Here is a 12,840-nt window from a genome sequence, read left to right as displayed (position 1 = left end):
ACTGAATCCCAATAGACCTCATCGGAGTTTTTTGTTGTACGGAATTTTAGATTGTACAGAGAAAACACCAACCAACTCAACAAAGTGAGAGAAAACCAGTTGTCTAATTTTAATGAGGTTGTTTCTTGGTTTTGTTCAGTCACTAAGATTTGATTGCTTTTAGATAATAATAGATGAAACAACTATTGTAAGAGTCCTATTGAAATCAAGAAACATAGGTCTGATCTGCCATTCATGCAAGATTAAAAAGAAGTTTGTCTTCCAACCAAGCTGTTGGTGTATACTCGTTGATTATTGTAGGTATACCTTGCTTCCTATTCGGAACAGGGCAGGTCCGATTTGTCAAGGTGGCATTGCTTATCAACCCATAATATCTTGATGAGCAAAGCTGTTTAAGATCTTGCGTGCTCGACACACCTCTCATCACATATTCAAAGCTAGCCGGCTCGAACTAATTTAGAGTGATGTACAGTATTATACCAATGATGTCAAGTAGCGAAATACCCAAATAAAAAGAGCCAAGTTGTGCCAATGAAAAATAATAGAAACATGGAAAGAAGAACAGACCAAAAGAATGGAAAAAGTTAAGAGCAGTTTAACAAGCAAACCATCCAGGAAATGGCCTTCCAAAGATGTAATCGACTGTCTGCAGAATTATCATTAGACTAGGCCTGGTAAATAATTACACAGATTGAGAACTGAGCTACTAAAAATAATCTTTTCACTGCATATTCTGAAGGTCATCTTTTCATTTCTTTGCAGATTATCCACACCAAAGATGAAAAAGTGTCACTTAACTAAGAAAACCACTGAGATTCTCAAACTGAAGTTCTGTCCAAACAGAAGCAGTCGTGGTTTTCCGCAAGGATGTGTAAAACACAAATAACAACAAAACTAGTCAGCGAGTTATTTGAGTAAAACTTTCATTGGGAAATTATAATGTTATGGTAATATATGGTACACTGTATTTGCATATGTTCAAGGCTTCTCTGTGGAGAACCGAAATAATCAAGCCTAATCTTCATCCTCTTTGAATCACTTCTATGACAATGAGCTCTTTTTAACACAACTCTAGAGAAAAAACAAGAGGGAGCTTATTTACAAAGTAGTCATGAGTAAGGGTGGACATTCCTTATTCTATCCCAAGATTTGAGCTGGCCAAAGACGCTTCCACCTTGCAATCTCCTCCTTGTCATAAAGCTTCCTAATTCCACCATAAAAGCCATCTGCTTCATTGCCTTCCTCCTGATGCTCCTTCCTGTTTATCACCATCCGTCTCCATCGTGAGCCAGGGGTATACTGGTTGAACTCCAATATCACATTGTCTGTCAACAACATGAGAAACTTATAGGAAGTTGTCAACAAAAACTTAAAAAAGAAAAATAGAAAAGAAAAGGATCCAATTATGCTACTACTGACATGCTTGAAAAATAACCACAGATTAAGGCAAGAACATTTTAGAAGAAATTCATCAGACATTTTTGTCAGTGAATTGGCCACTTGCTTACCTACTCAAGGGAAGTAAAAACAATGAAACACACAGCCCCGAGGTGCCTAAAGATGGTGGTTACAAAAATAATACTATAAACTCCAAGGTGTCTGGTGGAAATTTATATGCATAATTTAGCCAAAACGGAATACCTGAAGGGGGAAAAATTAATTTGATTGAAAAGCAGCGCAAGCACAAGGATAAAATACCTTTTGATAGAAACTATTATCACTCGGACAACTCAGATTAAACTGAGGGTTCATACATTAAACAAGATAATGATAAAAAAAACAACAACAACAACAACAACAACAACAACAATAACAACAGCAGCAGCAGCAGCAGCAACAATATAAACAGTAATAATAGGTGAACCCTAAACAGCAACCTGAACATTAATAATTGGTGTACCCTACACAAAAAGCTGTACTCTCAGCTGTACTGATTATCATTTGGATCATGGACATCTGCATCAGACGCCCCTACCAATGCTGGTGACTGACATATATAATATTTTAGCCTTTGATACCATGACAGACAAATTCTATTGAACAATCACGCTGCTGTGTTTTAAATTGTAAGAAGGAAGATTTAAATCTCAACTCCTCTAAATTCCTCTATCTTATCCTTCATTTTAAGTCCCCAACTACCTGAACCACTCTACTATGGCGAGAAATAGACAAGCAAAAACTATATATGTAGTTCAATAAATACTTGTATACATGTTTGAGTTTATCTGACAACATCATATAACATGTCTATGGCTCAAAATGCATTATATCTTAACTTCATCAATGAAGTAATACGTTCACAATAGGCACATTAGAAGAAGCTACAAAGGTGCTTTCTCTTTTTCTCAGTTGTGCAATAAAATAAAGTGAACTATTAGTCTCCATGCTTGTGCGAAAGATGTGTGAATGCTGGTTCATGCAGAAGATGTTGGACACAACTAAGTGTTAATAGGAAAAGAGTCCTGCATGGTCCAACAAGGAAAACTGATACCAAATAGTTGTCTACTTAATAAAAATAAGAGTAATGCTACGGATCAGCCTCTATTTGCGGCTGATCCGTAGAACAGAGGCTGATCCGTAGCACACCTTACGTGTCACAGTTTATTTTTTTCCCCCGTTTCTCTCTTCTCACCCGTTTCCCCCTCTCCTTCCCGTTTCTCTCTTCTCACTTGTGTCCCCGTCGCAGCCTAGATCCGCCGCCGATTCGGCCTCCCACCGCAGCCACCGACCACCACCACCAAGCCCGTCCTCCTCCCCCAGCCTGAGACCCGTAGCTCCTCCACACGCATGCCCGTAGCCCAACCCCACGCACCCACGTCGCGGCTCACATTCCGCCACCTACAGCCGCGTGTCGCCGCCCACAAGCATGCCGGACGTCCACCCCTCGGCCATACCCTCCTTTCCTAGCCCACACCGACTGCCCACACAGGTGGTGGGGAGAGTAAGTAAAAATGAATTTTGAAATGAGGGAAATAGGTTTTGTTGCGAGTGTTTTTGGTCATTTTACTATGGTATGTTTTGGATGATCCCAAACAGTGGACTGATGCCAATACTTTTTTATAAAAATAATGTAAACTACGTATACCCTCCTCCGTAATACAAACTAGAGGTGACAATATATGGCACGACCCGTTAACCCAACACGAAAATGACACGATAATAACGGGTTTGAGTTTTGTCTTAACGGGTTCGGGTCAAAACCGATTTACCCGTTAAGACACGATTGCTTAACAGGTTGATAATGGGTCAACCCGTTACGACCCTTGAGAAATTTAAAGTTACAATTATACCCTTATACCTAAAAATAAAATTGTTAGGATTTTAATTTCGATACTTTTATTGTTTGGACTATAATTTTGAATTTGTAGTTAGTTTAATATTTTTTTTATAGATATTATGATTTTAACATTTATATAAAATTAAGCTAAACTTAATCAGGTCAAACGGGTTAATTTCGAGTCTGTTCAACCCATTTACATCAACGAGTTGAAACGGGTCAGGTCGGGTCGGGGTATTCACTAACGGGTCAAAACGGATTAATATAATACGACCCGTTATGTTAATGGGTCGTGTTCGGGTGACCCATATAATATAATATACATGTCTTAACACAACACGAACATGACCCATTAACACAATTTCACACACCTGATACAAACTCATAAAAGAAAACTTCATAACAACTACGGAATCTAAGACGATCTTCTCACCATTATGATGACAGCGGCAGTGATCCTCATTCCCGTTGCAGCGTTCCAAATGACCAATGAGAGCATACCACCAACCTGAAATTGATTCAGAACAAGTTATTATATTGTTATCTACAGGTGACGGAATAGATCATGACAATTGACAATTTATTGTACATTAACAATAAATACATCTGGATTTCAAACCAACAGGGAAATTTACAAGAAATGAGACCTGATGCTGCATAACAAGCTGTTGAAATTAAAGGCAGAAACCTCATAAAAGCATACTGGTTCAGAAACACACCATGTGGGAATTCTTTCTTTCTTCTCCACTGGATCTCAATATGATCTCCGGGCTTCAAGTCACTCAAACAATCAGAGGCATGAAGAACATGCGGGAGAGTATCAACTGGTGGTGCTCTTAGCCTATCCCACTGTATATTTTCCTCTGTTGTCCGCCGCCCATGAGGTGAGTATCTGAAATAAAACATCCGTTTTGAGTTACAGTGCTCTGCAGTTAAGATAAGCTTAGCACATGCAAATTCAATTTCGATGTTGATCACTATCATTTGCAAAGTCAAAAATCTTTATCAAATATTTAGCAAAACAAAAAATATGTAAGGAAAGGTTTCCATCAGGTTTAGTTTTGAAGATTTGAGATTTCATATAATTGCATAAAAATATGTACTTCTCTCAACCCGACAAAGACACCAGTGAATTGACAAAAGTTCATGGAGTCATTTTTAAAGAAAGCCTATTTTCCTATACCTTGCCTGAAAAGTGTCAGTCCGCGAATCATATCTGAGTTGGGCATCATAACATGACAGCATAAAACCAACATGACCATTCTGCAATGAAAATACAAAGGATTTTATTGAATTGTTCAACATTCAAAGAAGCAATGGTATTGTCACTGACTAAATATGGATAAGGAGTAGAAACTAAAGTACAAGACTACAAGGAGGTATTGTTAGAAGAATAAGCAGAGTTACAACCGGAATAATTTAGTTGGCTAGTTGCAGCCACTTACCTCGCGATTATAGACCTGAGCCGGAAACCATAGCTTGCCACTTTCAAGAGAGAGATACCAAGCCATGATCGAATCAACCTGTAAATAACTCCTTGCGTGGCTGCTGCTTTCTAACTTGGGTCTAAACCAAAAAAAAGCCCATAACCCTGAGAGGGATTCGAAAAACCCTTTTTTCTTGCTTTGATCCAAGAGGGTTGGGCTTGTGGCTACATGCCATTGCCATTCTCGATAAGCAGCATCACCAATCAATTTACCCCATTTGTGTTTCATGTGTTTCTCCCACAAATGGTCTGTTCTGCATCTATCCCTCAAATAACTACAGACTGCTGCCATATTACATAACGCAGAAGGCGAAAGCCGGTCAAGAATGCATTCCAAGGCCAGGTCAGGCAAATCCAAGAGAGAACTATCATCTTCCTCAACATGCTCTACCTTTGAACTGAGACCCATCTTCTTAAATGGCATGAACATGGGTACTTGAAAGGAAATATTAGCAAGCCTTCTTTTCTTGATCCGGGACACAAGAAAACTTGATAACTCCCCCCAACACCAAGGTAACAACAGCTTCATCTCACCCTTCCATGGAGGGAGTGGCTTGTGAGTGAAAGACTTGGAGAGGAGGATGAATGATACACAAGAAATTATGAAGTAAAGCATGGTATTGAGTTTTAAGTTATCAAATGGGTCTATCTGATTTTCGGCACCGAATGAAAAGAAGATTGAATTAGGAGGAGCCAATCGCAAATGAAACAATGGTTGACTGCTACCATTATATATGAGTAAAAGCGCCAAATTGAAAAATAATTTTTATGGTTCTCTTCCTTGTTTCGACAAAGAGACATCCACCAATGAAAGGAAAGTGTGTTCTAGTTCGGCGGAATGGGTCGGAGTTGTCGAGCAGACCTCAATTAATGCGTTTTAAACGAGGGGCTTCTGTAGACACCGCAACCGACAAGAGCCGTAATAGCGCAAACGGCAAAAATTAAAACAAAAGAACAAACGGCAAGGCTGCTTCTTCAGTGCATTTGGCATCCACATACAGCGAATTCCCACCACTCGGAGAACCAACAGTGTACAGCCAGTGTGGGGGCAGACGGGCAGCCGTCAAATAGAGATTGAGGATGTCTTTTTCTTTTCGAGGCAAATAAGAATAATATCTGAGGAGCCCCCACATCCAAATCTCTGAGTTTAGCCAAATTTTACGGAAATATTATCCAGGACAGATATGGGTGGGTTGGTTTTTGACCAGAGTTAGGTGAATTCAGCCACCATAGAGTTTTAGGCTGCCAAGAAATCTGAAATTTAATCAGAAAAGAAAACCGAGTTTGAAGCATAAAGCTCGATGATTGACTAAGATAGGATAAATTTGAAGTGGGGTCCTTCCCAGTTTCTCCCACCGCCCGATCTTCTGCCTAACTTCCACCAAACTCCAACACCCTCGTACCAGTTACCAGAACGACACAAATTGCTGGGCAAACCAATGCCCAGCCGAGGAACGAGAACGCAACATGTTGGGTTGCACGTGGAATCTAGTTTGAGAGTAGAAAATACACAATCTATGAATTTGTTTGATTGTCGTTTGATTTGACGCTCGAACGAAACTCAACACACACTCAAGCGAAACTCAACTCACAAGTTCGCTCGAGTCTCACACGATAGTAGGCTCAAACAATACACAAATCTTGATATTCGCTCGAATTATGTTCGACACATCGCTCGAGTCAATATTCATTAGTTGTTCACTCGAGCAAATGACATTTTTTGTCGATTAAGGTTTCTAACGTCATTTTTTATAAATATGTAATATTTTAATCCCTTGTAGGGGTTCTCAGCAGTTTTAGAGTGAATAAAGAGATGCAAAGTGTGAGTGTATATTGTGAGAGATAAAAAGTCCTAGAGTGAGTGAGTTGAGATTATATGATTGTAATCTCTTCTGAATTAATAAGTCTCTACAACTCTTTAAGCATAGGCACGTTGCCGAACCACGTAAATTGTGTGTTATGCGATTTTGAACATCGATCTTTTATTTGTTTGCCATCATTTGTGTGTGTTTCCACAACACCACGCTTTTGTGTGACTTGTTCAGAATGCAGTCAAGTACCCCATTGGCCATCACAAGTGATTTGACTCCGCCTTGTTTTTTACATAGATGGTACCGAAGTTCCCCATGTTGCTTTTTTTCTCATCACTATGCTCTTAATCCGAACATATCCTTTTCTTTAACGGTGGGTGTAACACCCAGGCTCAGGGCCAAGCCCAAACCAAGCACGAGTTTTATAATTTTTTTTTTTTTTTAGGTTAATATTTATGGAAAGTCCATTTGAGATCTATCGAATAATTTTAATAGGCCACAAGCCTAAAATTTTATTATGATGAAATATGGACTTTTATTAGGCTTGATAATTAGGTTAAAGCCATTTAATATTTTATAGGTGCTTGGTAATTGGGCCGAAAAGTTTATGGGGCTAGTTGGGTTATTTTAAAATTTGAGACGAGGTCCATGTAAATTTATTGAATACTAGGTTCATTAGTATTTATTTAATTCTCTACCCATGAAAATACGAACAAAGTAGAGAGATTATTTAGACTGCTCTAACCGGCCTAACAAATTTGTTAAGACCATTCACAACCCAAGGTGTGGGCCCCCTAACATTTTTTAAATAGACCCAAAATTCAAAGCTCACGAACTAAGCCTAAAAGTAATGCGTGAGACCCCTACATAACTCCATGCATGTTGATGTCTTTCTTTTCTTTCGTTAGGGTTTCTTGCTGCGTGTATATATAGAGATCACACTTCACTACAGTTTCTTCCCCCACAACCTTAGCCCCCTCCAGTGAAAACGCAACTGCCCATTTCTCCATCACCCTAAGCCATACACGCCTCTTTCCACTAGGATAACTAATTTAGAGTTCTTTTCCCATTAAAATTACTAACCCCTACCGAATGTTATACCCACATAGCATGCATGCCACGTCTCTTTCTCTGCCTTAGGATACCGCGCGCGCGTGCGCGCACACACACACATATATATATATTACATATATGTGTAGTTGCATAGACAGTTCCACCCTGAAGCTCCCTTTGCGAAGTTTGGCAGCCTCTATGAAGACCCACGCCGCTGCACAATGAAACCATCACCTAGCCTCCACATCTCAGCCATCAACCACCACAGAATAAGCCCCACGTTGCCCTCTCTCCCTCCCTCTAATCCCAAGCATAGGTTCCTTTCTCTCACAAGGCCCCGTTCTCAATCACAACAACACCCAGTCCATAGATGGATTCCTTTCTGCCTCCCAGTCTCCTCCATGCCCACAGCCTCTGTCTCTCACCTCTCAAGCATAAACAATCGTGCCTCACTGTCCCTCAAGCGAGAATCACTCGACCACAACCGAGACCAAGAGCCCTTCACCCCTATTTTACAGTCACAAAGCAGAGCCACTCTGTAGTCGTCGTGCACCTCGTTGTCGCACGTCCTCTCCTCTGCAGACGAACACCACCACGGGTGGCAAGTTAACTAGTGTAAACTACGCTTGGTTCCAGCACCACAGTCCTAGACCAAAAGGACAAAGCTGCTGCCCAGCCGCTTACATGCAACTTCAAAACAACAACATGCTGAAAACAGAGCACTGCAACAATAAAGCACGACGGACAGCAGTCCCTCATGGTGGCACCCTCACAGCCTTCCCTCAACCATAAATGACATTGAACCTCAGCCGTGGCTAGCCACCCTCACCCAACACCAAACGGAAATCGTATCATCACGAATCAAACATTCCATTGAGCGTTGCACCTTGTTGTCACCTTTGTGCTCCACCTTCGACCTCAGCCAGCCACTACCCATCGCCAGTTCTGCATTGGCCAACCCCTATAGCTCGGCCATGCTCCTTCCCACGCCATTTTCACTCTCTGTTAACACACCCCTCCCACCGTACGTAAGTACCTCTCTCTTTTTCTCCCTCACTCTCAAGTAAGTTAGTTGTTTCCTCATTACTGGCCATGCATATTAACATGGGCCATGGGCTTGCAGATAGGTTCGTATATTTGATATTGGGCCATGCATATTGACAAGGGCCATGGACTTGCAGATAGGTTTTATGGGTTATGTGCATATTGGGTCGTGCAATTTTAATTGGGTCTTGGGTTCATACCGATGCATTATGAGTTTAAGAGAGATTATTAATCTTTGAGAATTTGGGCCCACAATAGGCTAGACCGATTTTGGAAAAATAGATTTTTAATATCTCAAGTTTTAATTATGAAGTACATGTTTAATGGAAGATTTACACAAGTTACGTGATTTTTTGTAGGTGATGATTTATACTCCATTGGCACTGTTGTGGAAAATTCAAAAAATTAAAAACTCTATGTAAGCAATGTTCATATGCTAGATTTTGCATAAAATGAATAGACTGAGGCTGATTTTATGAAGAAAAAAAAATGTGCATGATATGTTTTGAAAAAAATATGAAAACAATCTCATTCATGTGTTCTACATTACTCATGAACTTTGTACATGAATAAAGTATTTTTTATTATGATTAGTGTAGACATGATTTTTTTTTTTTTTTTTTGCATTCTGTTTTTGAATTATGCAAAAAGAGCGAATATGAGATTTGAGAATTTTTGCATTGATTAAGTGAAGATAGTTTGAATCTGTTTTTGATATTATTAAGATAATATCAATCTGTTTAGTACTCTGTTTTGATATGATGTGACATCTGAAAAAATTTTGGCATGACTTTCTGATTCTATATCTGATTTTGTTTTTGTTCTGTTTAGTTAAGGCCCTGCCACGGGTGATAATAGCGGTATATGACCCTATCACGGGTAATAATAGTGGTATACAGTCCTGCTACGGATGATAATAGTGGTATACCGCACTGCCACGGATAATAGTAGTGGTATACGGCCTTGCCACGGGTGATATTGGTGATATATGGCCCTGCCATGGGTGATAGTAGTAATCTCTATTTAAGTGCACACCACTTGATGACAAAGTGATTTATGTTCTGCTTGGCTATACGTAGATGCACAATCCTACCACGAGAGTTAAATATGGCTTCTGTTATAATATAATGATGATGATGCTCAGTTATGCTATATCAAATAATACTTTTAAATAAGAACATTTCTTAACTTTTGCTCTAACATTTTTTATAAGATGTTTTGATTTTCGCATTCTAAAAGTAAAAAATGTTTTGTTCTCCATTTTGAACTCGGTAAATGCTCATGTTTACATACTAATATATGTTTTCTGCTTACTTATTGAGTTGTTGATAACTCACCCTTTATTTCCACAATATTTTTTAAAAAATTTTGATAACTCAAATGAAAATCCACAGTAAGAATCATGAGTAAAATTAGATTATTGTAGACAAATAAATACTAAAAGGGTACAAGTAATTATTGGAGAATCCTACTCAGTAGATTTATTATTTTATGTTAATTTGAGTATTTTGAGACGTGGATAGTTTTTAGTTTTTATGGATATTTTAATTTGTTATGTTGAGATTTTTCTTTAGTATCATTGTGGAAGAACATATATATTTTATTTGAATATTGCATTTCTTTTTTAATTTACCTATCAAAAAATATATATGAATTTATATTTTATGAAGAATTTAAAGTATATATAATTATGTTATGAGAAATGATTTTAAATGATAAGAGTTAACTTTCTAGACCTCCGACAGGAGCGTTACAGTGGGGATGAAGTTGAGGGCCGGATGTTCAGGGCATTGTTTCATGTATTCTTGCATTATCATGCGAGTTTTTTGCAAGGGGAAAGATGAGTATTGCTGTAGACGTCCAGAGCATTGGATAATATTATAAAACGAACATGCTGAACAAGCGGAGGCAGAGCCAAAAAGATAAAGAAATGTTAAGCCTCGAAAGGCGTGAACACGTATCTTATACTAAATTGATGTAAAACCTACCTAGGTTTTGACGATGCACTAATTCATGTACAAAGCTCGAGTTTTTTTTTTTTTTTTTTTTTTTTTTTTTTTTTTTTTTTTTTTTTTTTTTTTTAGTAACCAAGATGTTTCAGATAGAGGATAAGCTCATCAGTTCCTTTCTGAGAGGAAGAGGCTTATGTAGCTTTTGTTGGGGAGTTTTTTATTCCTTTCTTCTGGGCCCCAAAACCTACAAAAGTAAGGAGATTAAAATGAGTTACCACTTCTTTATATTGGACATGGAGAGACTCTTCACGCCACTGCAACGTGGGAACAAATTTTTCCAACATCTTAGCTATGATTTTACGTAAATGTTTTTGGACAATATTAAATATTATATATATATAGAAATGATATTTACAGTCATATAATTTATTTTTTTGAACAATATAAGCGTTCATTTTTCACATTCAAATTACTTTTCGTAATAGATGAAAAGTAATGACCCAATAATTAGAAGATGTTAATTAGCTCGAGTTCCTTTTTACACACTTATCGGATTAAACTCGTCTCAAAATTTGTTCTTTAATCGTGTAGGGTTAATAACTTAATATTACAATCACATGTAAAAATATAACTACCAGCAGTAGGTACTTTGATCAAGCACATGAGGCCTAAACAGAAACCATAAATTTCAAAACTTTTCATTTAGTTCCTTCAAAGTGCTGGTTTAGGAGGTGGCTGGGGACCCTTAAACTGGAATCGCCAAAGAAAAACTTTTCAATTGATGCTCAAAATCATAGATTCACAAGTAGACCACCATCTCATATTAAGGAACCCTACCATCCATTATTATTTTCACTGTTTCAGGCTCAAGATGGGTGTGATGTCAGTACAACTACAATGGAATCCACACGAAAAGGAAGAAAGAGACACTTCAAAAGTGAAGACCCAAAATGGACGGTTTCTTCTCAAAACACTAAAGTAGACACTTGGATTGGAATCAATCAATGGGGTTGGTTTTAAGTAGACATCAAAGAAAGGGTGTGGTAGGATTAGATAAATCAACCAAGCAATGAGATTTTTAGTTTGGGGATTGGACAGGATTTTTTATCAAGTTTTTTGGGCTCTTACATGGTATCAAGCATGTGGATGTCTGGGGGGTGGCATATAGTTCAATTCCCGAATATCCTCGCACACTTTTTCTTCAGCCCCCTCTCCAATCAGTTTCAGTTTTGAAACTATTTGATCCAACTCATGAAATTTTCTGTGTGTTCCTAGATGTCCTGTTGGACAGAGAAATTCCGGGGTTGTCGAGTAAGAAAGTAATGGATTCCTGATCTAGCAAAAAGTGTTTCTGCAATTATCCTCCAAATCTCTAACCCACTTAGAGTGCCAAGAACCTCAACAATTCTAAAAGAAGACACCTACCACTCACTATTGGTGCAGGAGAAGGAGGGGGGAGGGGGGATAGGCATGACATCAAGGGGTGCCTCTTTTTGTGCTTGTCTATTATGTATGGTGGAGGACTGCTAAGGGAGCAATGCACGCCTTGGGATCCGGTGGTTTTCTTAGATTCTAAGAGTGCGAACAGGCAATAAAAGTGGTCCAGGTTGGATCAAAACCTTTTTGGTTCACTTTGCTTTTCCTATCCTTTCTATTCCTTCTTCTATTGGGTGGAAAATTATTGGCATTAGCATAACATTCCAAGTGCACAACTGATTCTTGGGGTTCCTAAACCACACAAACCCCTTCAGTTTTCTTCAGATCCTTTTTCTACCCTTTTAGGAAGATGGAAAATTATTCGCATTGAGATCTATTTGCACAGAGCTGATCTACATCATTCTTCTTCCCGTGGACTATCGATCACATCAACCCGCTAATCTTCTTATTTTTGGTAATTGGAACTCCTCCTTTCCAGGTCTCAAATCAGGAAAATTTGCATTCATTGCATGTTTATTCACTTAAAGAACCTGATGTTAGCACAGGCAATAACCCCTTCCTGAATCGGTTTTCAACATATCCCGGCTACAAATCTCCAGGGAAAATTTAATTAGGACTTCCAAATTCAAACAGCTGTAGTGGTCAGAAATCCAAATTAAACATGGGAACGCATATGTAAAAACCCGTATTGTACAGGTCAACCCACCAGATTTCGAAGTTGAAGATGTAACAGCCACCTGAAAAGATAAATGGAGGTAAAAATGTCACAGAACAACGATC

General features: G+C 38.6%; 1 protein-coding gene across 3 annotated transcripts; it reads right to left on the bottom strand.

Annotated features, from left to right (window-relative positions):
- Positions 1 to 906: 906 nt before the first annotated feature.
- On the bottom strand, positions 907 to 5,769 carry LOC121265179 (F-box protein At2g32560-like). Of its 3 annotated transcripts, XM_041168690.1 has the most exons (6): positions 4,723 to 5,769; positions 4,461 to 4,540; positions 3,997 to 4,169; positions 3,659 to 3,785; positions 3,070 to 3,103; positions 2,437 to 2,519 (listed from the first exon to the last, which is right to left on the bottom strand). In XM_041168690.1, exons 1-5 carry the CDS (start codon positions 5,377 to 5,379, stop codon positions 3,076 to 3,078), a joined length of 1,065 nt encoding a protein of 354 aa, XP_041024624.1. In that variant the 5' UTR covers positions 5,380 to 5,769; the 3' UTR covers positions 2,437 to 2,519; positions 3,070 to 3,075. The 3 variants fall into 3 exon arrangements, with proteins under 3 accessions (XP_041024623.1, XP_041024622.1, XP_041024624.1); XM_041168689.1 differs by lacking the exons at positions 2,437 to 2,519; positions 3,070 to 3,103 and adding an exon at positions 907 to 1,344 and having other exon boundaries at positions 3,711 to 3,785; positions 4,723 to 5,766; XM_041168688.1 differs by lacking the exons at positions 2,437 to 2,519; positions 3,070 to 3,103 and adding an exon at positions 907 to 1,325 and having other exon boundaries at positions 3,711 to 3,785; positions 4,723 to 5,740.
- Between the last annotated feature and the right edge of the window lie 7,071 nt (positions 5,770 to 12,840).

This window comes from Juglans microcarpa x Juglans regia, chromosome 5D, assembly GCF_004785595.1.
Source record: "Juglans microcarpa x Juglans regia isolate MS1-56 chromosome 5D, Jm3101_v1.0, whole genome shotgun sequence".
NCBI classification, from domain to species: domain Eukaryota; kingdom Viridiplantae; phylum Streptophyta; class Magnoliopsida; order Fagales; family Juglandaceae; genus Juglans; species Juglans microcarpa x Juglans regia.
The sequence above is the reverse complement of the archived record's forward strand: the minus strand, read 5'-3'. Positions and strand labels throughout refer to the sequence as shown.

Coding starts and splice junctions, on each gene's coding strand:
- LOC121265179 (XM_041168688.1), bottom strand. CDS start 5,379: ATGCTTTACTTCATAATTTCTTGTGTATCATTCATCCTCCTCTCCAAG. Junction 4,541..4,722: donor CTCAGGTCTATAATCGCGAG/GTAAGTGGCTGC, acceptor TTTTCATTGCAG/AATGGTCATGTTGGTTTTAT. Junction 4,170..4,460: donor ACTGACACTTTTCAGGCAAG/GTATAGGAAAAT, acceptor GTTTTATTTCAG/ATACTCACCTCATGGGCGGC.